Source organism: Quercus robur, chromosome 7, assembly GCF_932294415.1.
Source record: "Quercus robur chromosome 7, dhQueRobu3.1, whole genome shotgun sequence".
In the NCBI taxonomy this organism is placed as follows: domain Eukaryota; kingdom Viridiplantae; phylum Streptophyta; class Magnoliopsida; order Fagales; family Fagaceae; genus Quercus; species Quercus robur.
Window position 1 is genome coordinate 42,164,855 of NC_065540.1, and position 26,544 is coordinate 42,191,398.

General features: G+C 35.3%; 4 protein-coding genes across 4 annotated transcripts; 1 reads left to right on the forward strand and 3 right to left on the reverse strand.

The window, feature by feature from the left end:
* Positions 1 to 3,505: 3,505 nt before the first annotated feature.
* LOC126691430 (subtilisin-like protease SBT3) lies at positions 3,506 to 4,417 on the reverse strand. Its single transcript, XM_050386481.1, has one exon. The coding sequence runs from the start codon at positions 4,415 to 4,417 to the stop codon at positions 3,506 to 3,508; it is 912 nt and encodes a 303-aa protein (XP_050242438.1).
* An 835-nt stretch (positions 4,418 to 5,252) lies between these two features.
* On the reverse strand, positions 5,253 to 7,344 carry LOC126693502 (uncharacterized). Its single transcript, XM_050389488.1, has 2 exons — positions 7,089 to 7,344; positions 5,253 to 6,025 (listed from the first exon to the last, which is right to left on the reverse strand). The coding sequence occupies exons 1-2, from the start codon at positions 7,236 to 7,238 to the stop codon at positions 5,384 to 5,386; spliced, it is 792 nt and encodes a 263-aa protein (XP_050245445.1). The 5' UTR covers positions 7,239 to 7,344; the 3' UTR covers positions 5,253 to 5,383.
* Positions 7,345 to 10,425: 3,081 nt separating this feature from the next.
* LOC126693503 (uncharacterized) lies at positions 10,426 to 13,261 on the reverse strand. The gene is made up of 2 exons (XM_050389489.1): positions 13,055 to 13,261; positions 10,426 to 11,232 (listed from the first exon to the last, which is right to left on the reverse strand). Exons 1-2 carry the CDS (start codon positions 13,202 to 13,204, stop codon positions 10,591 to 10,593), a joined length of 792 nt encoding a protein of 263 aa, XP_050245446.1. The 5' UTR covers positions 13,205 to 13,261; the 3' UTR covers positions 10,426 to 10,590.
* Positions 13,262 to 25,093: 11,832 nt separating this feature from the next.
* Positions 25,094 to 25,646, forward strand: LOC126693505 (18.1 kDa class I heat shock protein-like). The gene has a single exon (XM_050389491.1). The coding sequence runs from the start codon at positions 25,119 to 25,121 to the stop codon at positions 25,569 to 25,571; it is 453 nt and encodes a 150-aa protein (XP_050245448.1). The 5' UTR covers positions 25,094 to 25,118; the 3' UTR covers positions 25,572 to 25,646.
* The last annotated feature ends 898 nt before the right edge of the window (positions 25,647 to 26,544 follow it).

Here is a 26,544-nt window from a genome sequence, read left to right on the forward strand (position 1 = left end):
GGTCATTCTGGTCTATTTCGGGTGTTTCAGGACGTTTCGGTAAATACCGGCATGAAGTTTGTGCTTAAAAAAAGTAATAATAATTGTTCTTAAAACCAAAACAAATTTGCATTCTGTACACCGAAAAATCTCGAAAGGAAAAAAAAAATGAAAAGAAAAGAAATGAACAAAGGTATAGCTAAAAAAAATCATATTGAGAAATTTGAAATTCAAAACTTGAGAAAAGACACTGCCGCATTGGTATTGGTAGAAGACACAAAAGTTACGAACAATGAGGAAGACAAAACGTAGATGTAAAAGTGTAGATGAAGATGTAATAAAATTTAAAACGTAGATGTAAAAGTGTCTAGGAACCACTTATTTTGCTAAAACTGAAAAAATTTTGCTTAAAATACTGTAAATAAAGGCAAAAGTTAGTTGAAATGGTATAGTAAAGTCCATGAATAGTACTAAAAAGTACAATATAGCTCATGAATAGTAGTAAAAATAAGCTAAATAGTAAAATAAACTGGCTAAAAATAATTTATCCAAGCACACACGAAGTGTGGAAATCGAGGAGATAGAAGGCGTGTGTGGTTAAGAATAAACAAGAAAAAAAAATTAAAAATGAGAAGTAATATATGTCTAGTGAGAAAAAATAGTAATAAAAAATAATAAAAGGTTGACAATTGTGTTGTATTGGGCAGTGTACTTAGTCAAGGAATCAAGTCACTGCCCAGCCTTTAGTAGTTTTTTTTTTTTTTTTTTAGTTCAATTTTTTTTTTGAGTTTTTCCTTTTTACTTGAAAAACCCTAATATATTGTTAAGTTGCTCAAATTATAAACTAAAATTTAATTTTATTGGCATAAAAAAATTTAGGATGGTCCCAAAAAATTTTTTGAAGGTAAATAAATATAAAATTTTAAATTATTATATATATATAAAAGTTTCCAGGTCAAGGTCGTCCCAGGACCACCTTGAACCATAAGGTGGCGCCACCACTGATCAAAGCCGAACTCAATATGAAAATAATTCAATTTCTAAAACAAAAAACATTAATAAGCTAGCTAGTTGCCAGTTTATCACATTAGAACGGGGAACAAGATAATTATAGCTTCCAATAGAGGTAATATTCAAACAACACATTCAGGAAACATAAAATACAATGATAATAATTAGCAAAATATTCTCTCACACTCATTTACATTCATTATTTCACACACATATCCATAACTGATGCAAAAAAATAAACATAAAAAAAATGTCTACAATTCAAACATAAAAAAGTGGATGTAAAAAACATTGATGTAAAAAAGTGGAGGTGGGAATAAAAGCCTATAATAATTTTGCTTGATATTCGGGTCAAACATTTGAACCACTACTTTTTTTTTTTCTTTAAAAAAAAAAAAAAATTAAAGGATAAATTTTATTAAAAGGAACAGGAAGCAGCATAGAAAAACACTACAATTCAGCCAGAGCAAAACACTACAACTCAGCAACAGAACAAACAACATTGAATCACTAGTATGAGGAACCAGCACAATAGGGCTCCTAACATTGTGGTGACCATTTTCCCCAACCCATTCAAGTGCACCAAATGCAAATTTAGGATGGCCCCTCCCTTTATACTTCATAGTGACATCGTATGTCTGTCTCTCATACTTCTTTGAAAACACCAACGTCTTTGGTGAGATTGCTACCTCATAGCTCTTTGGCACTTCCACCAAAACCTTGTATTTTGCAGAACCTTTAGCAACATTAGTGACCATTCTCTTAAACTTTTGATGATTCATTACACCATTTTTGGAGAAACTTATGAAAGATGGATAATTAAGATCATATGATGGGTTTAAGCAACTGTAGCTTCTTGATCTAGTAAGAATATCAGTATCACTCTTGTACATAAAATGGCATAATTGATTGACATAATCTTGTGGAGTCGCATCATAAATCAAACTTGGGTCAAGTGCTTTATTGGGATAAATTTGGCCTGCTCCCATGCCTAGAGGTGATGAATATTCAATTTCGGCTCCATTCTTCTCTTTAATTGGGTTTAGAGTGTTGTCAAGTGGGTTTGCAGTGGTGATAATGGCAGACGTTATAGCAGCTGGGCTCCATTCTGTGTGTGCAACTTTTAGAAGTGCAACCACACCTGCAGCGTGAGCGCAAGCAACTGATGTCCCAAATGTCAATTGAAACTTGAAAGTAACTTTCAGGTGTACCATTTGGCGAGATTGTAGCCCCTAAAATTAAATAACCCGATGCCATTAAATCTGGCTTCAAGACCCATGGAAAACTCAAATGATGGTCCTCTTGAAGCAAAAGGAGGCACAACTGGTGCAGGCTTTGATTTTGTAAATGTCTGTTAGAACTCCATGCTTCCCAAAGGCTGATAACTCCTATTTGGTAACGTTATTTAAACAACAGTTTTCGTTGTTTAAACAACACAATATGTATTTTCACAACACTTTTTCATCCACACGTATTAAAATGGGCCTAGATTTTGCATAAGAGAGCAAATCCCTTGCTTTCCTTGAATGAACCACAATACATGGACAATGAATATCTATAATGATTGACAGATTGATAGGATCATTTGAGATAAGTATTGCTCCGGTTATATTTGAACTGACAATAGACTTTGCTTGCAACTCTAACCTCCCAATGTCACATAATAGGACAGTGCCTTTAGGCACTGCATGTAACAAAGAATAAGAATCACACCTTGATAAGGTTTTACTGTACACTAGCGATAAATTTGTTAAAAATCAATACTGCCTCTCTCTAGAAACTTCTAGAACTTCTCACACAATCTCTCTCTCTTTCTAGAAATTTCTCTCTAATTCCGGACATTTCTCTCTTGCTCTTTTTTTGGAATTATCTCCAAGATAGTTTTCATATTTTCTCTAGAAGCTTCCCTACACTAGTGAATTTCAGCCACAAATTTATAAGGTGTCTAGAAGGTTGGAGAAAGGCATTAATTTAATGCCAATAAAGAGGAAGAAGCTAGAAGCTTCAAGTTGGTTTCCTAACCAATATACATCTAGTATAAATAGATGTAATGAGGCGAGTGAGAGACATGATAAGTGAAGTGTGTCATAAAGCACCAAGTGAGAGATGTGTAAAGTTGTATGAAGTTGTGAAGTGTGTGCCATAGGTAGCAAGTGTGTAGAGTGAAATAGAGTTAAGAGCTAGTGTGTGTAGGTGTCTAGAAGTGAGGTGTGTGCAAGTGTATTTGGTGGGTAAGTGCCGTGTGTGCAGTGAAAGAAAGGTGCTGCATGTGCACTAGTGTTAGTGAGTCAAGTATCAGAGTTTGTAAAGTGTTATAATTTAAAGAGTGAAGTTTTAAATAAAAGTTCTCTTGTTCAGTCTTTTATTCAATAATCTAGTATCAGAGCTTTTGCTAACTCAACAAAATTTTCTAGCACGGTTGCACCTAAGAACATTGACCCTCCAATAATTTTTAGCCCATTGCTCGTAGTTAGAGTCGCGCCAAGCAATTGATCCATGGTACCGGCTGTAACTGTTAAGACCCATGGCATCCATTTGATAAACTTCCAAGATGTGGTCCAGTATTTCCTGCAGCCGTTGTGACAGGTATGCCCTTCTCAGTGGCAGAGAATGAAGCTTTTACGATAGGTTCCAATGATAGCTTTTCTGTTGTTTGCTTGTATCCCATGGCAATGCAGATCACATCAACACCATCAGCAATGGCTTGATCCATACCAGCAACGACATAACATCTAATGCCTCCATCCCAAACAACTTTATACATGGAAATCCTAGCATATGGTGCTACACCTTTTGTTGTTCCCTCAGCATAGCCATCAAAAGACGACCATGTTAAGAAATTCCCAGCAACTACTGAAGACGCATAGGTCCCGTGGCCTGTAGTGTCCCTAGCAGAGTCTACAATAGAAGACCTAAATTTTCTTTTCAATGCTGCATTAAAGTACCTAACTCCAATGAGTTTGGAGTTACACATTGACGAATTAAACTGTTGTCCTCCTTCACACTTTACCTTCCACTTAGATGAAACCTTACCAGCAGGCCTGCCATGGTCTTCAAAGCTTGGATGTTCAGGCCAAATACCAGAATCTATAACACCAATTATAATGTCTTTACCATAATTTGAGGCAGGCCATAAACCAGTGGAGGCTTTAAGGGAGAGGAATTCTGGGCTATAGCTGGTAGCAAGCTTGAAAGGCTTATCAGCACAAGCTGAAATGAAGCCTAAGGACTTATTTAGAGTCTCTAGTTCATCCAAAGATAAAACAGCGCCAAAACCATGATGAGCATTATCGTTAGTGTATAAAAGTAATGGTGAGGATAGACTGGTATGTGGTGATTCAAGGTTTGTGAACTTGAAGGAATCAATAATGGACGAATACCAATAGTGGTGGCGAGAAAATGCCTTAGTCATAAGAAATTTATCCATGTAGACAATATATGTGGACCTCTTTGGCATCAATCTTGATTTAGGGAAAAGTTTCTCATAATTTTTTCTCTAAACATTTTTGCTTTGAGATGAAAGTGGCAATAAGTTCTTTATATCGGAATGAAAGCATGAGTTAAACATACAAAAATATAGAATCTATAAAATTTAATGAAAATTTTGTGGTTAATTATTGTTTGAAAAATAAAACTAGGACTTTCAAGGAAGGATTTGTGTAAAGAGATTATTATATCCATCATTGTGTAATCCATGCCAGTTTCGGATTAGAAGCAAAAGAAAGTCATTTTAAGAAAACAACTATAATTAGTGACAAAACGAGACACAATAATTCAAACTGTACCAAAACTATGTCAATCCCAAGTTTAGATTTCCTTCAACATTGCCTGGATGGTTACTACTAGTTCTGTAACTAAGCAATATGCTAGACGAATAAACCTCTCTCATGCCTGCAACTTCTAGTTCTTCCCCACTGAGAATGCTATACCTGTGAGTTACAGCATTCCAAGAAGTTGCAGTATATACAACTTTAGAGGAACCAAAGAAGTTTGTTGCTTTGCCATTTTAAAAAGTTGATGAGATCTCTAGTTCTTCTTGTACCCCTTTTTGGGCTAATTCCATTTGCTATTTGTAAAGCACACTTGCCCTTGCACCATAACATTTCTAGTTGAACTACAGTACATACAGGCACAGCCACTCTATCTCCGAAGCTTGATAAACAAAATCACAACCTTAACGATTATATTCAGCAGCCATCATTTACTTCCTAATCAATAGCATTCGAAAGCATAATTCGATTGTATAAAAAGGCAATGTGACATACACAACTGATGCTCCCAATTTTATTGACAATAGATACGAATCCATCAAGACTATCACTCCTTTGAAACAAAATGGTTTATTTCAAATTCCTATAGATGCACCACAATTTATCTAAATTAGTCTTTTGATTTACAAATTCCCCACTTTTCCAATCCTCAGATAAATTGGAAACTTAACAACCTTCTTGTCTAAACCATCTTCAGTCCAAGCATTCTTGAATTCCTCAATCACATCATTGGTCAAATGCTCCACACCCTTCTCCCTTGCTATTTGATATGCTGACCTTGATCTAAAGTATGTAAAATAATCATCTAAATCCATTAATCTTTCTGTTACAAATTGAAATGGCCCAGTATGATCAGCTCCATCCACTGGCTCAAATGGAAAATCGATGGTCCTATACATGTCGAAAATAAATTTATGTGCTGCATCCCAATGGGGGTCCACGGAAACGTAATGAAAAGGTTGGAAGAGTGCGTCGACTGATTCATTAACTTGTGGCAGAGTGTAGCACCATGTAGCTATGACACCATGAGGTTTTTTGAGTACCCACTTCACTTGTTCGTAGAAATTTGGGAGGTCAAACCAGTGGAGGGCTTGTCCAATAGTTACAACATCAATGCTTGATTGAGGTGCAACATTGGATTCAAGCTCGGCACTAGACATGGTGGGAGGAGTATGTTGGTATCTAACATTGGGTAGCCTTGGCGCGAATGAAAGCTGCTTTGAGCTTGTATCCGTGGCTATGACATTCTTGAAAATACCAGCTAACTGAAAAATAAGGTTGTATTAGAAAGAAAAAAAAAAAAAAAAAAGTCTATAAAAAAACAAATGTTTAAGATGGAATTAGATGTGTCTCAACTCAATAACAAGAAGAAACCAAAGCACTTAATATTAAGGTATAAAGGGTGTAGAGACCCAAAAGTGGTGTTTACTAATTGGGGGGTTTTCCCAAAAACAGTTTTGACTACCAAACTATGCTTATAAAAAAGAAATATGTTGATATTCTATAAATATTTGATGAGGATATTGTATGGAAACATTGACTATTTGTCATGAAAAACTTGTGGGACAACTTGAACTTATTTAAATTTGTATGTATGGATAAATCTTTGTATTTCTGAGTACTATGACTGGATTTGTGTAATTTACATTTGTAAATGATATTTTCAAGTTTATGTGATGTGAAACTTATTTGTTGTGAGACCTTGAATTTGTTTTGAACCCTCTAGCAAGTCGTGATTAAAAGCAGACTATTTATAGCCAATATGTTAAGATTTTAGGCAAAATATGACAATGATTCCTTTGCTGTAAACGCTTGAATGATAGGAGGGGTTGTTAACTTAATTTACTTAGTGATGTGTGGAATATCATGAGTACCTCCCTCCATAACGAGGGGCTACTACATAGAATAGCCAACAGAAGTACAAGTCTTACAAACTATTGTATTAGCTTTTGAACATAACAAAAAGGAAATTACAAAATCTATTAATTTTGTTCTTGATGTGGTATGACCAAATTTATTATCATGTTAATTTGTAGATTTTTCATTTTTTAGTAAATAAACTGTATTTTCAATGTTTTCCTAATTAATTTTACAATCATTTAAATCGTGTAAATTTTAATTAGTAAATCTTGTCATTGAAATTCTAATATAGCATACATTTTTGTCTCATGATAACTGAATTGCTTATATGTTTTCTACCACAACACCAATCCTGTATCTCATTATTATTACCTTAAAGAGTAGGTGTCAAAGAGAGATTCGAAATAAAGTCTAACTTCTTTTCTTGATCATACAATTTAAAGTTACGGAAGGGGGAAAGAAACTCACAGATCGGGCAGCTTGGCCGCTTCCGGTGCCGACGTCCCATGCAAGATCGTGACATGGTGTCTTGGAAGCAATGAAATCAAACATTTCTGGAGGATAACAAGGCCGGCCCTCTGCATACTGCTCTGCCTGCTTGATGTACAACTCTGCCATCTCTCTCTCTCTCTCTCTTCAAGACTCAAGTTTCCAGGTCGGATCTATTCAGCCTTATCTTATCTTGGCTACCATTTATAAGTTCAAATAAATAAATCCAAATCAAAGTTGGTAAATTTTTAAATTTAAAAAAAAAAAAAAAACGAAGTGCCATCCAATAAAATCTTTGAAAACGGCAATAGAAAATTTTGGCTTATTAAATATAGGAATAATAATTATGTAGACTATAGAGCAGTGGCGGCGCCACCTTATAGCTGGGTGGTCCTAAGACCATCCTGATCTAAAAAAAAAAATTATATATAATAATTTAAAATTTTATATTTATTTACCTTTAAAATTTTTTTGGGAAGTATCTTGAATTTTTTTTATGTCAATAAAATTAAATTTTGGTTCATAATTTGAGCAACTTAACAATATATTGGGGTCTTTCAAGCAAAAAAGAAAAACTAAAAAAAAAAAAAAAGACTAAAATATGAAAAATATATATATATATATATATATAAAATAAAACTACTACAGGTGGTGGCAGTGACTTGATTCCTTTGACTAAACACATTGCCCAACACAGCACAATTTTCAACTTTTTATTATTTTTTATTACAGTATTATTTTTCTTCACCAGACATATATTACTTACTTCTCATTTTTAATTATTTTTTCTTGTTTATTCTTAACTACACACGTCTTCTGTCTCCTCGATTTTTATACTTCATATTTTTAAATTTTATCACATCTTCATCTACACTTTTACATCTACGTTTTGCCTTCCTCCTTGTTCATAACTTCTGTGCGTCTTCTGTCTCCTCAATTTTTACACTTCATATTTTTAAATTTTATCACATTTTCATCTATACTTTTACATCTACATTTTGTCTTCCTCCTTGTTCGTAACTTCTGTATCTTCTACCAATACCAGTGCGGCAGTGCCTTTTCTCAAGTTTTGAGTCTCAAATTTCTCAATACGATTTTTTTTTAGCTGTACAGGTACCTTTGTTCATTTCTTTTATTTTCATTTTTTTTTTCCTTTTGAGGTTTTTTGGTTTACAAAATGCAAATTTGTTTTGGTTTTAAGAACATTTTTTTTTTTAAGCACAAACTTCATGCCAGCCAAATCTTGAATTTTGGCCGATATTTACCGAAACACCCCTAAACATCCGAAATAGATTGAAATGACTTGAAATTTTTTCCGAAGTGGAATAGGGTGGGTTACTGTTCTGATTTATTTACTGGCACGGTATTTTCCGGTCATTACGGCCGGAACAGAATGAAATTAATAACATTGAATCAAATCTAATTACCTAAAGTCTAAAAAAAATAAGATTGTATAATTTATGCTTCCTAAGGAACACTCTGAACAAAATTCCTGAAACCGCCACTGTTCTAAAGTGATAACTTTTTAAAATGTTTTGTGAGTGTTTGCATCTTAGGGACTATAGCTTAAGATTGGGGAAGAGTAGTTCAAGATGAAGAGATGCTTCCTTGTTTAACCAAAAAAAAAAAAAGAGATGCTTCCTTTGTTGACTTTTTTTTTTTTTGGGCCATGTTTTTCTACAATTTCAATTACTTAGGTGAGTGAATTAAGGACGTTGTCTCCTGTGTAGTGTGTAGTAGTTATTCTTCTATGTTAGGTGGTATATGGTGAGAGGGAAGATGCATGCACCTCATGTAAGAGGGAAAAAACATGCACCGAAAATACTATATATTTTCTTCTATGTAAGGCCTTTTTACGAATTATATCAAATCATCCAAATAAGTGAGAAAGTAATTCAAGAAGTGTAGTGAGATAGCAAGTAAGTATAAAGAAATAAGAAAGTAAGAGTGAAATGGTGAAGAGTGGTGTGTAGCAATGTGTGTATAATGTTTAACTATCAATAAAAAAAAATTTAGATTTATTACAAAGTATTTATGCTGGAAAATACTTTCTTCATGAGTGCTAAGTTATTATTATTACAAAACTTCCGCAGCAACAAATCTCAAGCCGCCTCAACACCACTTTAGCCACTACATGACAATCTCTATCTTAGTAGGCTTGCATCCTATCTGACTATTCTCTTTTAGACGGTTAAAAGTCTTCATATGCGTGTGAACTTTAGACTAATTTTTGAGTCTCCTACAAGCACTAAAACATAGAACAAACTTTCTCTCTTTCTGTCTCTGTCTCTTCAAAGCACTAAAACATAGAACAAACTTTCTCTCTCTCTCTCTGTCTCTGTCTCTTCAAAACTTTAAAAATTATGATCGATTACCTGAAATTTTGGGCCTGTTTCATTAGAGATTTCTAGTATTGTTTGTTTAAACGTCGTGGAAATACATATGTAAAAAGTATTGTAAAAATATCTGTTTTAGTGTTTAAACAACGAAAACTTTTGTTTAAACACATGTACTCCCTTTCCAATTTTTTTTTTTTTTTTTCTATGACATTGCTTCCTTATTTTACTTCCTTATCGTTTGGTAAAGAATGGGAGAAAGAAAAGTTATGTTTTACCTTAGTTTGACTAGTTTTCCATCTTTTAGGTGACTCTAATTTCGTCAAGCATAACATAAATTCAAAGTTGAAAACCATGGACTCTGAGGAATTGTGGTTGGAAGGATTTGTGTAAAGAGATGATTTCCATCGGTATGTAATCCACTAATCCATGTCAGTTTTGGATTAGAAGAAAAATGAAGCCATTTTAAGAAAAGGATTATAATTAACGAGAATCGAGACACAACAATTCAAATTGTACCAATACAATGTCAATCCCAAGTTTAGATTTCCCTCCACAAGCAAGATGAAAAATCCCTCTCATGCCCACTAATCCTAGTTCTTCTTCCCCACTGAGAATGCCATAGTTGTAGAGTTACAGCAGTCAAAATGTTTTTTTTGCAGTATACTATAAACAACTTTAGAGGAACCAAGAGGTTTGTTGCTGTGTCATTGAAGATTTGATAAGATCTCTGGTTCTTCTTGAACAGTTGAACACACTTTCGACCAATTCCATTTTCCATTGGTAAGCACACTGGCACTTGCGACATAACATTTCCAGTTTAACTAGCACATACAGGATACAGCAACTCTGCCACCAAATTAAATCTTATAAAGGCTCTCTAAATCAAGAGCAATTCTCTCAGAAGCTTCATAAACAAAATCACAACCTTAACGATTATATTCGGTAGCCATCATTTACTTTCTAATCAATAGCATTCAAAAGCAGAATTAGATTGTATACAATGGCAATGTGATAAACACAACTAATTTATTGCTCCCAATTTTATTGACAAAGGAAATGGATCCATCAAGATTCAAGACTAACACTCCTTTGAAACAGAATGGTTTTTCAATTTCCTATAAGATCTAAACTAGCGTTTTGATTTACAAATTCCCCACTCTTCCAATCCTCAGATAAACTGGAAACTTAACAACCTTCTTGTCCAATCCATCTTCATTCCAAGCATGCTTAAATTCCTCAATCACATCATTGCTCAATTGCTCTACACCCTTCTCCCTCGCTATTTGATATGCTGACCTCGATCTAAATAATGTAAAATAATCATCTAAATCCATCAATCTTTCTGCTACAAATTCAAATGGCCCAGTATGATCAGCTCCCTCCATGGGCTCAAATGGAAAATCGATGTTCCTATACATGTCGTCCATCAATTTATGTGATGCATCCCAATGAGGGTCCACAGAAACGAAATGAAAGCGTTTGAAGATAGCGTCGACTGAATCATTAACTTTTGGCGGGGTGTAGCACCATGCAGCTATGACACCATGAGGTTTTTTGAGTACCCACTTCACTTGTTGGTAGAAATTAGGGAGGTCAAACCAATGGAGGGCTTGAGCAACAGTTACAACATCAATGCTTGATTGAGGTGCAACATTGCGTTCAAGCTCGGCACTAGACATGGTGGGAGGTGTAAGTTGGTATCTGACATTGGGTAGCCTTGGCGCGAATGAAAGCTGTTTTGGGCTCGTGTCTGTGGCTATGACATTCTTGTAGATCCCAGCTAGCTGAAAAATGAAATTGTAATTGAGCAATCCAGTAGAGGCTCCAGAAAGTTTTGTCATGGTATCATTAAAAACACTTAATTTTAAAAAATTATTAATAATAAAACTTCAATATATTAACATCACAAAATAAAAACACATTCAAATATATAAAGTTTTAAAATTTTCTTTCACAAGTTTTCATATTTTAAAATTGTTGTGTGATATGATAGCACTATTAGTATTATCAACTACGTCTTTTTCAATATACACAACTAAACAATTATTAAGTTACTGATCTCTTATTCAATTACTAACATATTGCTTAACAAATTCTAATATAAAAAAATACATTATCTTTTTGAAAAAATATATCACATAAATCCAACAAATTTGGCTAAAGCAAATACTAACAAACTAGTTATTTGAAAAGTGTGCATTTTTTTATATAAAAAAAATAGCAATTTTAAAATATGCTAGTTGAAACACAATTTAAAAAATCACAATTAAACGTTTGATTTGAGATTTTAGGCTAATATGTTTGTTTAAGCAATTTTTGAGAAGTGTTATGTGTACAACATTTTTGCAACACTTTCACAACAAAACCTAGGTTGTAAGTATTTACTGGTTCTAATTTGAACTTATTACTGAAATTATTTTCTATTCATTAGCAATAACCTGTTATTTAGGATTTATTACGAAAATATTGTAAAAATATCGTGAACATAGCATTTTTTACTTTTTTTTTTTTTTTTTTTCAACATTCTAATGGACAAAATTTTTGGAGAGGTTGAATTTTATTTTTAATGGGCTCAATTGTTTAAGGGTGTTCAAGTGTTTTTTTTTAGGATGCTCAATTTTTTTTTTTTTTTCATAGGGACTAAAAGACCCATGTTAATTTAAAACTCACAATCTATTAAGTTATATTAAAAAGAAAATTCAAGGACCCTGATTAACCCTTGGCGCCGCCAGTGGAGCAATCAAAGCACTTATTATTAAGGTATAAAGGTAGGCATTCACAGTATGTGGATCATGTAAGTAGGCTACATATCAGGGACTGTCTAATAACTTTATTTTTTTTTTGAGATCTATGTAATCGATTTTTTTCAAAATAAAGTTTTAACCAATAATGTCTACGGCTGATTATAGCTCTTACATAATATTCTTAATATAATTTTATGCATGTTAAACATTTTTCTAAGTGGTTTTTGAACATATTTAAATACCGTTTATTTTATTAAAAATTAAAAATTTATTGTTAAAAATATTATATAGATATATTTTGTAGGAAACTTTTTTTGACCGGAAAAAAGAAAGGTAGAATAGGTATATTTAAATGCACAAAAGTACAAAAGGTGCAAGCAAACTTTTTCTTTTGACCGGAAAATAAACAAAATAACAAAAGGGGTAGTCCAGCTGTATGGCTCAGGATACTGTGCAAATTTTGATAGTGCATTTTTTACGAGTTGCGGCTCTATGAACAGTATTGTGGGTTACTAAAAAACGCAAACGCCACCTTGGGGTAGAAACGCTGTATCCAAACTCGTTTAACTCTATTGACAGTAAAAAAAAAAAAAAAAAAAGAAAAAAAGAAAAGAAAAAAAGAAGGTGGGTTTGAGACTCAATATAAATTTTCTATTAGCTAGTCCTTATTCTCAATTAATTACTTAACAAAAAGAAGAAGAAGAAGAAGAAGAAGAAGAGAAGCTGAGGTCTAAATTCTAATATAGCATACATCTTTGTCTCGTAATAACGAAAACAACCATGTATCTTCTGATTATTGTTATTATTACCTTATTTTGTTGAACATACAATTTAAATGTACGGAAGGGAGAAAGGAACTCACAGATCGGGCGGCTTGGCCGCTTCCGGTGCCGACGTCCCACGCAAGATCGTGAGAAGATGTCTTGGAAGCAATGAATTCAAATAATTGTTGAGGATAACTAGGCCGACCCTCTGCGTACTGCTCTGCCTGCTTAATGAACAATTCTGCCATCTCTCTCTCTCTCTCTCTCCAAGTCTTCAGATCGGATCTATTTAATCTTAGCTTCTTCTTTTTTTTCTTTTTCCTTTTTTTTTAATATATATATATATATATATATATATTAAACAAACCTAAATGGCACTATAGCAGCCACATAGTTCTCTTTTTTCTTTTCTTTTTCATTTTTTGTCCTTAGTTTTTGTTTATTTCATACTAGCCTATCAGCATCACCCATGTTTAGGGCCCGTTTGGTATATGTGTTTAAAAATTGAAAATTATTGTTTGAAAACATTTGTGAAAATATGTGTGGATGAAAAAGTGAGTTGAAATACGTGAAATGTTGTTTAAAAACTGAAATATAACTTTTCTCTAAAAGTTTTTTTTTTTTAGGAAATTTTATCCTAAAAAAATTACTATATTTTTCAATTATAAATATATTTAAAGATGTGATGAGATTTATATAAAATAAAAAAATTATTTCATTTACAAACATATAAATTTCATCAAGTGCCATATAATAACTTGTGTCACAACTCACTCATGTGACGAGTTGTAAGTGATAGAAGTGTGATGGTGAATCCATGTGGGGGACACACCTCTATCACTTACAACTCGCCATAGCAAGTTGCGGCACAAATTGTGTCATTTTATGTGGTACTAGCCACCAACATTACTCAATTTCATCACATTTCGAATTATAATGAATGAAAATTATAAAACGTTAGGGGAAAAAAAGCCTCTAAACAAGTGTGTGTTCAGATGCTAGTATCTAATTGAACACTTTCTACGTATTTGTCTAATGAGATTTATATATTTGCTAAAATGTAGCAATATTTTTTTTTAGAAACAAACTAACTGTTAAACACACACCCTTAATTATACTCTCTTACTAAGCTAAATGTAGCAATATGAAAGCTAAATTCGTAATGATTTAAAAAAGAACAGCCGTCATTGTAGTTGAATGAGTTAATGATTTGAGAAATGATTTGGCAAGTTTCTAATTTTTAATTTTATCTAATTGAACCCAGTTTTCCCTTGCCCCCCAATTAAAATAATTGTTTTTTTTTTTTAGTAAACAGTAATACTTATTAGAACACATACGAAAATAGTAATATTAGTATTTTAAACCGGATTTATAATACATTATTTAACTAGAGTACAACTACAAAAAAGCTTAACTTTTGTAGTTGTAGATCGGGGTTATAAACAACGGACACTAGTAAGTATTATTGTTTACTAAAAAAAAGGATGTTTATCCCACATTGGTTATGTGTGTCTAGTGTCCGTTATTTATAACTCCAGTCTATAACTACAAAAGTTAGACATTTTTATAGTTGTACTCTGATTAAATAATATATTATAAACTCGGTTTAAAATACTAATATTACTATTTTCGTATGTGTTCTAATAACTGTTTGCTAAAAAAAATGATGTTTATCCTACATGGGTTGTGTGTGTCTAGTGTCTGTTGTTTATAACCTCAGTCTACAACAACAAAGGTTAAACCTTTTTATAGTTGTACTTTGATTAAATAATGTATTATAAAACCGGTTTAAAATAATTGTTAAATGGGGAAAAAATGAGTACATAAAAAATAACTCCTCATAGAGGTGAACCTATAAGACACATTATTGAGGACACCTTATTTAATTATATTTCTTGCATGTTATACATTTAAGCACAAAGTTTAGGAATTTGTGAGATATAAAATTATATATTTGTATCAAACACACAACCGAAAATTTTTACATTTATCAATACTAATGAAGACTTACTTAAAAAATCCTTGAATTAATGCTAAATCCTTTTCTTTATATATATATACAAAAGCAAACCATTGATCAAAGCAATAAAAGAATGTTCGTACAAATGTAAAATTAAGGATGATAATACCGCATTATATTTCAATATCATGTACATCACAAATTCGATTTGTACTCTTATCTCAGGACTAAATTACCAAACTTCTCCAATTCCCACTTCTTTAAATATTTAAGTTTCCATTGATCTGCAACTGAAGATATGGAAAGCAACAAAAATTTAACATTGTCATCTGCTTCATTTTTAAATCTCTCTATTAATGTAGCCCAACTTGCTAACAAAAGTTACCCTGTAAAAAGAAACCCTGAAAGAACAATTCATTGCAGGCATGGAGCAATATAAAAATTAATATGTAGAATCCAGATGAATGAGGGCTCCTTGTTAATTTGTTCAAGAACATCAGTAGCATAAAATCTTGTTAAAAAAAAAATTCACCCATCATACATATGCAAAAGTCAAAATTTTCAAAATAAACGTGCAAGGATGAAATAAAGCATAGATATAAGATTAGGAATTGGAAAATAAAAAATTTCCCTCTTTATATTTATATATATATATATATATATATGATAAAGAAGGAATAAACTTTTGTAATTTTTTTTTAAGTGCCATAAAAAGCTTATATAAAGATGATTATGTAAAAAAACAATAATATAATCACCATACATGAATGGATAGAGTAGATACATTTTACCATCCCAAAGGAAACTTGGTTCCCTCCTCAGGAGCAGCATACTGTGGAAGTGCCATCACTAAGGCTGTGTTTGTTTTGGCTTCAAACTGATTCCGGAAAAGTGGGTGTTTGGTTGTTACTTCAAATTGGGTCAAACTGAAAAGCATTTCCGGGTTGACCGTAAAATATAGCCAAAACGGTGGAAAATGATTTCCGTTTTCATTTTCACTTCAAATGATTTCTAGCCTTGGAAAATAGAAGAGAGAGAGAGAGAGAGAGAGAAAGAGCAAGAAGGTCACCTTGTCGGAGCAAGAATACAACCAGATCGCATCAGAGCAAGACGATTGCACTGCTCCGATCGTTCAAACCCACCCTCGTCGAACCCAGTCACCGATCATCGAGATCGTCTCGCCATTTTCGGACCATGCACAAAGAGAGAGACAGAGAGAGAAAGAAGAGAGAGTAGAGAGATTGTCGCACCACCGGTGAGATCGTCTCGTCATCGTTCTCGAACCCACTTGCACTAGATCGCAGACGAACCCACTCGCACAGCGCCAATCATACCAGATCGCACCGCGCCGACGAACCCACCACTCCGACGAACCGATTCGTCAAACCCACCACTCCGACGAATGGATTTTCTTTCACTCAGATAATGCCGTTGATGAATTTTTTTTGGTTGGGTTTTGTTTGGAAGCTGAGAAAATGTGAGCATCAAGTAGAAAATGTGTTTTCTCTATTATTTTCAAGAATACAACCAAACACCAGAAAATATTTTCTAGAACAATTTTCATAATGCAACCAAACACTTGAAAATATTTTCCTTTCCGAAAATAGTATTTCCAGAAAATATTTATTTTTCGGAAAATATTTTACGGGAACCAAACACAGCCTAAGAGGAAAAAATTGTAAAAACTATAACTAGAGGAGAAAAAGTCTTGTGCCAATTCTATTTTTTCCCAAAAAGCAAACCTGATAACCAAAAAGGAAAAATGTTTCAAAACTAAAATCGAATATGTATGAAAAATTAACAATAAATATACAAAAGAGTAGCTTAATTACGCCTAAAGAAATATATAGTTTTGAATAAATTTATGATAATCCCTATCACAAAACCAAAAACTAAAATTTAGAGTTTTCCCATCAAATCAAAGCAAATAAAAATAAGAAAACAAATGATATTAAACATGGTAAAATAAAGCCAGTGGTACTTGCTAGTTGGTAGAATGCATTTATATGACATCTCATCTTTTGAAAGATTCATATGCTCGCTCGAATGGACCACAAAATTAAATAAGGCAAAATAAGAGTTAATCAAAAATTAAATGTGATGTGCAATAGATAGATAATAACAATAGTAGCAACAGTTTGAAGTAATTAATCTAAAGTAAAAATAATATGAAGTGTGGAGATTTTATTTATGAAATGAAAAAAAGTACCTAAAAAAAATGGTGTAGTACAAATCTTGTTCTACAAAATTCTCCAGTGAGAAATTGAGAGAGGAAGAAAAGTAAAGGTATGTTTTGTGGCTTAACCTTCATTCTTTGAATCTAAAGTTTGGATTATAAACAAAAGATAATTGAAGAAGAGTGGTGATTATTCTTTTAAGTTGTAACTGCACTAGATGATTTGGCAAAAATAAAATTATAACCTAAAATTTAGGATATTTTAAAAACTTAATAATTTTTCTTAAATAAGTGAAAAAGAGTGGTGGATAACTGGAAATTTTTTTACCTACATAGAATAATCTCATTAAAAAAAATGAAAATTATACATGGATGATATAGAATAATCTCATAAAAAAAATAATATATGGATTGTGGGGTCCAATAATCGACGGGCCAGGCCCGTTTGCTGATGAAGGGTCCAAAGGCCCAAGCCTAAAAAGGTCATGGCCAGAGTTCAAGAATAGTGTGGCCCAATTGGCCCGGAGAAGCAGCCGAGGACAGTGCAGTCCTCGGCTGACCCAAGAAAAAGGGCAGAAAGGTAAAGGGGCGTGCTCGAAGGGGAAATCTAAAATATCTAAGAGAGGCTTCCTTTGCTACCTTCCCCATGCATATCTCTGCGCCTAACAGAGCCTTATCCATTAACTTTATCAACAACTCTCAATGACTTAGGTCTGAGACTGATGGGACAAGTATCAGTCTTGAAAGGGTCGACCCTACACGTGGACGAAGGAAATTGAACGCATGCGAGTATAAAAGAAAAAATATGTAACCTAAAAGAGGGGCTCCTCCAGTCCCACTGAAAGGAGAAAGGGCTTCAGAGGCAAATATACTGGAACCATGCATAAATATCTTAACAAAACCACAGCCGGGTAAACATGACTTAGCCTTTCGATCCCACTCTCTACAAATGATATTGTATGGGCCCATTTATGTGCAAACCCAACTCAACTGCGGTTTAATGCAAATCGTGTCCCCATAATTGGCGCCGTCTGTGGGAAGGCTTGCGTGTTAGCTCGAGCGGTGGCGAAGTTAAGCTTCTGTCGAACATGGGACTACGAGGGTGCCTGTACCACCGGCGACACATTGTTGCTATACCAACGTAAGCTCCCACTAGGGGCTACGTTCCACGGTGTCAACGACATGGGCAAGCCTAGGGGCTTCAAACATCAGGCCAGCTTCCTCCACCTTACTCGAGGAACTAAACCTGCGGAAGATAAGCAAATAAAGAGGATACAAGTTTTGGACATAACCAAGGCCTTGTATGGTCCTCGGACCCAAGCCTCTGGGGAAACCAACTGCTTAACAAGATGATACAAGTTTTGGACAGAACCAAGGCCTTGTATGGTCCTCGGACCCAAGCCTCTGGGGAAACCAACTACTTAAAAAGAATCATACAAGTTTTGGACAGAACCAAGGCCTTGCATGGTCCTCGGACCCAAGCCTCTGGGGAAACCAACTACTTAAAAAGAAGCATACAAGTTTTGGACAGAACCAAGGCTTTACATGGTCCTCGGACCCAAGCCTCTGGGGAAACCAACTACTTAAAAAAACAAGTTTTGGACAGAACCAAGGCCTTGCATGGTCCTCGGACCCAAGCCTCTGGGGAAACCAACTATTTAAAAAGAAGCATACAAGTTTTGGACAGAACCAAGGCCTTGCATGGTCCTCGGACCCAAGCCTCTAGGGAAACCAACTACTTAAAAAGAAGCATACAAGTTTTGGACAGAACCAAGGCCTTGCATGGTCCTTGGACCCAAGCCTCTGGGGAAACCAACTACTTAAAAAAACAAGTTTTGGACAGAACCAAGGCCTTGCATGGTCCTCGGACCCAAGCCTCTGGGGAAACCAACTACTTAAAAAGAAGCATACAAGTTTTGGACAGAACCAAGGCCTTGCATGGTCCTCGGACCCAAGCCTCTGGGGAAACCAACTACTTAAAAAAACAAGTTTTGGACAGAACCAAGGCCTTGCATGGTCCTCGGACCCAAGCCTCTGGGGAAACTAACTACTTAAAAAGAAGCATACAAGTTTTGGACAGAACCAAGGCCTTGCATGGTCCTCGGACCCAAGCCTCTGGGGAAACCAACTACTTCAAAAGAAGCATACAAGTTTTGGACAGAACCAAGGCCTTGCATGGTCCTCGGACCCAAGCCTCTAGGGAAACCAACTACTTAAAAAAACAAGTTTTGGACAGAACCAAGGCCTTGCATGGTCCTCGGACCCAAGCCTCTGGGGAAACCAACTACTTAAAAAGAAGCATACAAGTTTTGGACAGAACCAAGGCCTTGCATGGTCCTCGGACCCAAGCCTCTGGGGAAACCAACTACTTAAAAAGAAGCATACAAGTTTTGGACAGAACCAAGGCCTTGCATGGTCCTCGGACCCAAGCCTCTGGGGAAACCAACTACTTAAAAAAAACAAGTTTTGGACAGAACCAAGGCCTTGTATGGTCCTCGGACCCAAGCCTCTAGGGAAACCAACTACTCAAAAGGAAAAGCTGTGTTACCTGGATTCTCTAGTTTGCCCTCGGATCCTCAACACTAGAGGGACCAGTATGGAATGGAGTAACATGTTTCCAAAAGCATAACTGAAGTCATGCAGTGCTCGGTCACTCCCTCGGATGAATTATTTCGAATTTGTCGTCCTCATACAATATTCTCGTGCTTACTATGGAACGTTCAACTGTTATCTCGGTTAGTTTCCTAAGTTTAACTTACTATAAGTTATTATTATTTTGCCTGATAGTGTCGATAGATTAGAATTAGTTGGATCGTGTTTCAAGAGTTCTTGCTCTAAATACTGCCGAGGAGAAACACACACATGGAGCACACCAACTCACAAAGTAGTTTTATCAAAGGAACAGCATTCAAAACAAGTAAAGAAATCGCCATTTTTTACTAAAGCAATGAGATAGTACAGAGTACAACGAAAAGCTAGAGTCAGTTTGTGCCAAAGATCACTACATAACCAAAAAGAAAGGAATATACAAGAGAATAAAGTAAAGCCGAGGAAGTAGATCAGAGGAGAGGTTGGCTACAGCTCCAAGATTTTGTTCTTCCTCAATGCTTTCACTTGCCCACAACTCAAACAGCCAAAGAGACCCAACTTGAGCCTGACACCGCTGAAGGAAAGGCGCAGGGAGTTGGAAGCTGAGGGACTTTTCTCTAAATATTCGCCCGCCACAAGGCAGAGGCGCTGATGGCGGAGAATCTTTCTTCTGACACACCAAAGTTCTGGCATGAACAGAACCTGCTTCGGATTTTGACTAAAAGAGGGAGAGACATCCTTTCCCCTCGATTGAGATGGAGCACTCTCTTGAACTTATGCTTCCTGTGCCCATACCTCACCATTTTTAGTCTCATAAGGGTGCGGCGCTTCTGTGACGGAGGGAGTTCTTTCTTCCCAACTCTCGCCTCAAACATGTTATGCTAAGGGAGGACGGCACTGAGTATAGGAGCTGTGATTTGGGAGAAAACTAAGGAATTGATGCGAGGGTGAAGTGACTTTCTCTTTTATTTATTTATTTATTTAAAGAAATAAGGTGGTGGCATTTAATGCATGCAGTGCCCCCAGGAACACTACGGACAAGATGGCTTAGGCTCAATCTCCAATGCCACCTGTAACCAGGGGATTAAAGGGGTTTCTGGAAGGTGCACCTCGATCATTGGGACGCCAGAAAGCACCACATAACCATAAACTACGTAAATACCCTTAAAGTTATGGGCCAAGTAAATTCGCGGTCCAGGCCTGTTCTGCATGGGGGCCCAGGGACAATGGCCCCCACCGAGGAATAACTATTGCCGAGGACAACTTCTGCTCAGCACCTCGTGACATACCTGAGGAAGAGGAGAAACTAAACTTAAAGAATCTTGGACAGAACCTAGGCCTTGTGCGGTCCTCGGACCCAAGCCTATGGGGAAACTAAATACTGAAAAAATCTAAGTTTAAGGCAGAACCTAGGCGCTACGAGGTCCTCGGACTCAAGCCTTCTGGGAAATCAACTGCTCGGATGGAGAAATTTCTCTGCTCAAATACTGGAAAAGGTTAAGGCCAGTATGCTCAGGAGATGACGAAATGGCCTGATGATCGTTAGCCTAAGGAAACTACTCATTGGGAAGGTGACATATCCTCGGACAGTTACTTTTTACCTCTTATCTAGCACTTAGCCCCCATCTCGGCTAATTTAAGGTAAGCCTCGTTTCTCACTGGTCGGATTGTTATGTCGAATATTAATAACCTTATTAAAGTTATGGTGGCGTCTTTTTATTAACAAATATTTCAGCCTTAGTTACCATTAATTCAAATGCTATATTATTGTGCCAAGCAGCGTGTGTAAACTTATAAAACATGAAAATAGAACATGTAAAATAAATGAATAGTAACTTTTATTAATATGGAAAATTGTTACAACGTACAAAGAAGGGCTTAAACAAGCCTATACAAAAAATGAACTGTCAAAATAACACTAGCATCCGCAGTACAGATAAGTAAATAATCAGCTGCCTTTTAAACTCGCCTTCAAAGCTTTTCCAATCTCTGCCTCAGTGCTACTCATATCAGGAGACGAACCTTTTAAAAAAAAAAAATAAAGGACAAGGAAGAAGAATTGGAACACATGGAAGCACTTCAGCAAGCTCTTGTTGCTGAAGAAAGTAAGGGAAAAAGAAGATGGAGGACATGAGTAGGAAGGAGGAGAAGAAGAGGGAAGCAATGAAAAGAAAGTAAAAGGAGCAAAAGAGGGAAAGGGGGAGCCATATTAGGTATGCTCATGAAAGAACGAATGGAGATGACAAGGGAGGTTTTTGACTCAGTCACACCGGAAGTGGGGTGTGACGAGTCCCTGCTTCGGATTTTGACTAAAAGAGGGGGGAGGCACATCTTGAGTCTTCGCCATCCTTGCCCCGACCGAGCCATCTCAAGTTTTATTAGGGCATGGCGTTTCTGGAAAAGGAAGGATTCATTCATGGCCGACTACTATGGTGGATGTATTATTGGATTAGGAGTAACCAGATGGAAGAAGTGAACTATAAGAAGGGCCTAAGGGATTCAGATATGAAAGAATCACCTCTGGTTTTCTCTCTTTATATAAGGGAGTAAGACAAGGGCACGTAACACGTTCAGATCCCCAAGGAAATCTGCGAATAAATGCGCATCCGTTTCGTTCCCCCACGTTATCAGTAACCGTAGGATTTGGGAGGTCTCGTAAAAGGAAGAAATTAAAGGCGTGCTACGGATAACCAAACGGTATAAGCGCATCACGCGTAAACCGAGGGAAACATCTTGTAAACCGGCGCGTTCCTCGGGGAGGTGAAGAGTCGCCAACGTTGATCAAGGGCCGAATTAAATGAGCAGTAATGAAGGCTCGGAGTTACCAAAACCCCCCTCTCCAACCAAGAGGCTGGACAGCAGGGTTTTGAGGGGCTATTGTGGGGTCCAATAATCGACGGGCTAGGCCCGTTTGCTGATGAAGGGTCCAAAGGCCCAAGCCTAAAAAGGTCATGGCCAGAGTTCAAGAATAGTGTGGCCCAATTGGCCCGGAGAAGCAGCCGAGGACAGTGCAGTCCTCGGCTGACCCAAGAAAAAGGGTAGAAAGGTAAAGGGGCGTGCTCGAAGGGGAAATCTAAAATATCTAAGAGAGGCTTCCTTTGCCACCTTCCCCATGCATATCTCTGCGCCTAACAGAGCCTTATCCATTAACTTTATCAACCACTCTCAATGACTTAGGTCTGAGACTGATGGGACAAGTATCAGTCTTGAAAGGGTCGACCCTACACGTGGACGAAGGAAATTGAACGCATGCGAGTATAAAAGAAAAAATATGTAACCTAAAAGGGGGGCTCCTCCAGTCCCACTGAAAGGAGAAAGGGTTTCAGAGGCAAATATACTGGAACCATGCATAAATATCTTAACAAAACCACAGCCGGGTAAACATGACTTAGCCTTTCGATCCCACTCTCTACAAATGATATTGTATGGGCCCATTTATGTGCGAACCCAACTCAATTGCGGTTTAACGCAAATCGTGTCCCTACATGGATGATGGGATGAGGATAAGGGTTTTTTTTTCAACTTTAATTTAGCATTAAAATCTAACTTAACGTGGGTTTTTTGTTTATAAGAAAAAAAATTATTTTATAACCTAAAATTTAGGGTTTAAAAAATTAATAATTTTATTTAGATAAGTGAAAAGAGTAGTGGATAGTTAGAAATTCTTTTAACTATATGGGATAATGTCATAAAAATAATAAAAATAATACATGAACGATGGGATAAGGATAAGGATTTTTTTTTTCAACTCTAATCTAGCTTTAAAATCTAACTTAACGCGGGTTTTTGTTATTAAAGGAAAAAAAAGATTTTATAACCTAAAATTTAGGATTTTAAAATTTAATAGTTTTACTTAAATTAGTGAAAAATAGTGATAGATAATAATTTGGATTATTCACAAAAGGACGTAGGAGTGTGATGATATTTATTTGGGAAAAAATTATTTTAGGCACAAACAGATAAATAATTTTCCCCGAATAAATCTCATCATTACACCCTTATGTAATTTTGTGATTGAAAAATATAGCACCTCCTAATTATGATGAATGGAAGGTATACCTTTAGAATAGAAAAAAATAGAAAACCTTCTGAGGCTAGTTTAGAATTATGGATCCCTGTATACGATTTTTTTCTATGAGAGTAAAAAATAAAAATAAAAACGTATGTAGTCTAGTGGTTTAATAAGAGAGTCAAGAGAAGTTGAGCATGTAGAAGGGAAATTTCCTATGGTTTTGTGTAATGGTAAAAAGAAATTACCTTACCATCTTACGTAATATTGTACATAAATAATTATTGTTAATAAAATTATTTGAATCATGGAATTGCATATTTGGCCATGGGTGAAACATGCAGTTAAAAATTTTCAAAGACAATGAGTTGTGAGTGGAGCTTTGAGGTAGATAAGAGAGATGATTTTAAAGTTTAAATAAAAAATAGAGACTTTAATGTTAATTTCCTAATTTATAAGAACTAAAATCAAAATGAACGTTGGCAACTTTTGTAGGACTTTAAATATCCCACTGTATTTTCTCTAACATCTATATATATATATATATATATATATATATTCCACTTAAGCTCTCTAGAAAAGACAACTACACACAAATCCTTTAGAGTGAAAAAATCACCATAATTATGAAAAATACTATGTATATAATATTTTTACAACATTTTCACAACAAATCTTGTTACTTATGATTGTTATTGTTGGGGTAAAAAAGTAATCTTAATGGTATGTTCAAATTTGAACAAATAACAACTAATTAGTAACCACTTATAATTTTTAGTGAAAATATTGTGAAAATGTTGTGGACATAGCATTTCTCTTTAATTATATGTTTAAGATATTTATTTATTTTTACTAATTAAAAGTTCTACGTTAAGTTTGCTTCATTGGTATAAGAGTTTGAAGCATGATATTTTCCTAGTAAAGCCATGGAATTATTTTTTGCTAAATAGTAAAGCCATGCAAATATTAAATAGTAAAAATAGTAAAGCCATGCAAATATTTTTTCTATTCTACTCCACAAGCCCACAAAGAAAGAAATTCTCATCAACGAATTTGCCGGAGTATTTCTACTGCATTTGGAGTTGTTGACCCTACATTAAATACTTGAGAAGAAGAAGAAGTTTGCCAGAGAAAGGTTACCCACTTACCCTGGGTCGAATAGCATTGCTTTGGACGTGTGTGGCTTTTGTGATTATAAGGTGGGACTCTTCACTCTTGCTAGTTTGGAAACATCGTGTGAAATAAACTCTCTAGATAACCCAAACACTATTTATTTATTTTTTATCTCTGTTTAAAATATTCATTATTTTTACTCCCCATAGTATTCTACTGAACCATCAAGATTTATCCACTACACGTACAAAACCCTAATTCGCTTGAAATTAAAAAAAAAAAAAAAAACATATCACTATCACATTCACAAAAAAAATGTGGCCGATTCCACAATTCCTCAACCGCCGATCCAACGTCTTCGACCCATTCTCAGAGCTCGACATGCCACAATTCTCTCACTCCATATTCCCCTCCGAAACGTCTTCGTTCACCGCAGCTAAAGTGGACTGGAGGGAGACCCAGAATGCGCACGTGTTCAAAGCCGACGTGCCTGGGCTGAAGAAAGAGGAAGTGAAGGTGGAGATCGAGGAAGGTCGAGTTCTCCAGATAAGTGGGGAGAGGAGTCAAGAGCAGGAAGAGAAGAGTGACACTGACACATGGCACCAAATGGAGCGGAGTAGAGGAAGGTTTTTGAGGAGGTTTACGCTGCCGGAGAACGCTAAGGTCGAGGAGGTTAAGGCTGCTATGGAGAATGGTGTGCTTACTGTCACTGTGCCCAAAGAGGAAGTCAAGAAGCCTGATGTTAGGGCCATTCAGATTTCTGGTTAGGAATTTTTAGGATTCTCTCTGTCTAGCTCTTTGTCACTGCTGTGTTTTTTTTTTTTTTTTTGAAGGTCTGATTGATATGGTAAACAATGGCTTTTTGTTCCTTCTCAAAAAACAGTGGCTTTTTGTTTGGTTGTTAGTTTTTTTAAGGTGAAAATCGGTGTTTGGTTTGTGATCTGGAAGAACTTCTTATAGTTTTCTAATTTTGCATTCGTTATTTACTTGTTCTGTGTATAATTCTAAATTGTTTTATTTTATTTCCGATTGTAATCGATGGGCAGAATGGTGAAGAAAACAAGTTTTTTTTTTTTGCTAGGAAGATGATTTGACAAAATGGGTTGGTTAGTTTAATGTTAAAATCTGAGGAATTTTTGAGTAAACAACTTTGGAATCTAAGAGCAGTGTTAAAAAAATTTAAGGTATATTTGATAACTGTTTTTTTTTCTCAGTTTTCTGTTTTCAATGACCATTTTCTATTTCCAATAGCAAAAAACTTGTTTTGTAAGCTGAAAACATCAAAAAACATAAAATAGTTTTTGTTTTCAATTTATAAAGAAAAATGAAAACAGCAAGGGCTATTTTCAGTGTTGTATTTTTTTCATGCTTGTGAAAACACGGAGAGAATAGTTTCTATTACCACTTTAATGAACCAGCTCTAGTTCTAACCGTGCAACTAAACATTTTTTTATTTTTACCTACAATATTTTTTCTCTTTTCCCGTAGACCCATTCCCTTTCTCTCTCTCCTCTCATAATTTCAGATTTCTTGTTCTTCTTCTACATCTTTTTCAGATTGGTATTCGTCTTCTTCATGCCAAAATCATTCCCTTCCTTTCTCTCTACCTCCCTAATTTCAAATTTCTATTTTTCTGGAATCATATTTTGGGTGCCCATCAATCAGAGACACACATCTATCAAGCAGATCTGCAAGTATTTCACATTTGTTCAAACTTCATAACTTTTTTTTTCAATTATAC

Bases quoted from the DNA above. Each gene is read 5' to 3' on its own strand.
- LOC126691430 (XM_050386481.1), bottom strand. From the start codon at position 4,417: ATGGATAAATTTCTTATGACTAAGGCATTTTCTCGCCACCACTATTGG.
- LOC126693502 (XM_050389488.1), bottom strand. From the start codon at position 7,238: ATGGCAGAGTTGTACATCAAGCAGGCAGAGCAGTATGCAGAGGGCCGG. The intron at 6,026-7,088 runs GTGAGTTTCTTT...CTTATTTTTCAG, and splicing joins GCGGCCAAGCTGCCCGATCT to TTAGCTGGTATTTTCAAGAA.
- LOC126693503 (XM_050389489.1), bottom strand. From the start codon at position 13,204: ATGGCAGAATTGTTCATTAAGCAGGCAGAGCAGTACGCAGAGGGTCGG. The intron at 11,233-13,054 runs GTGAGTTCCTTT...TTCATTTTTCAG, and splicing joins GCGGCCAAGCCGCCCGATCT to CTAGCTGGGATCTACAAGAA.
- LOC126693505 (XM_050389491.1), top strand. From the start codon at position 25,119: ATGTGGCCGATTCCACAATTCCTCAACCGCCGATCCAACGTCTTCGAC.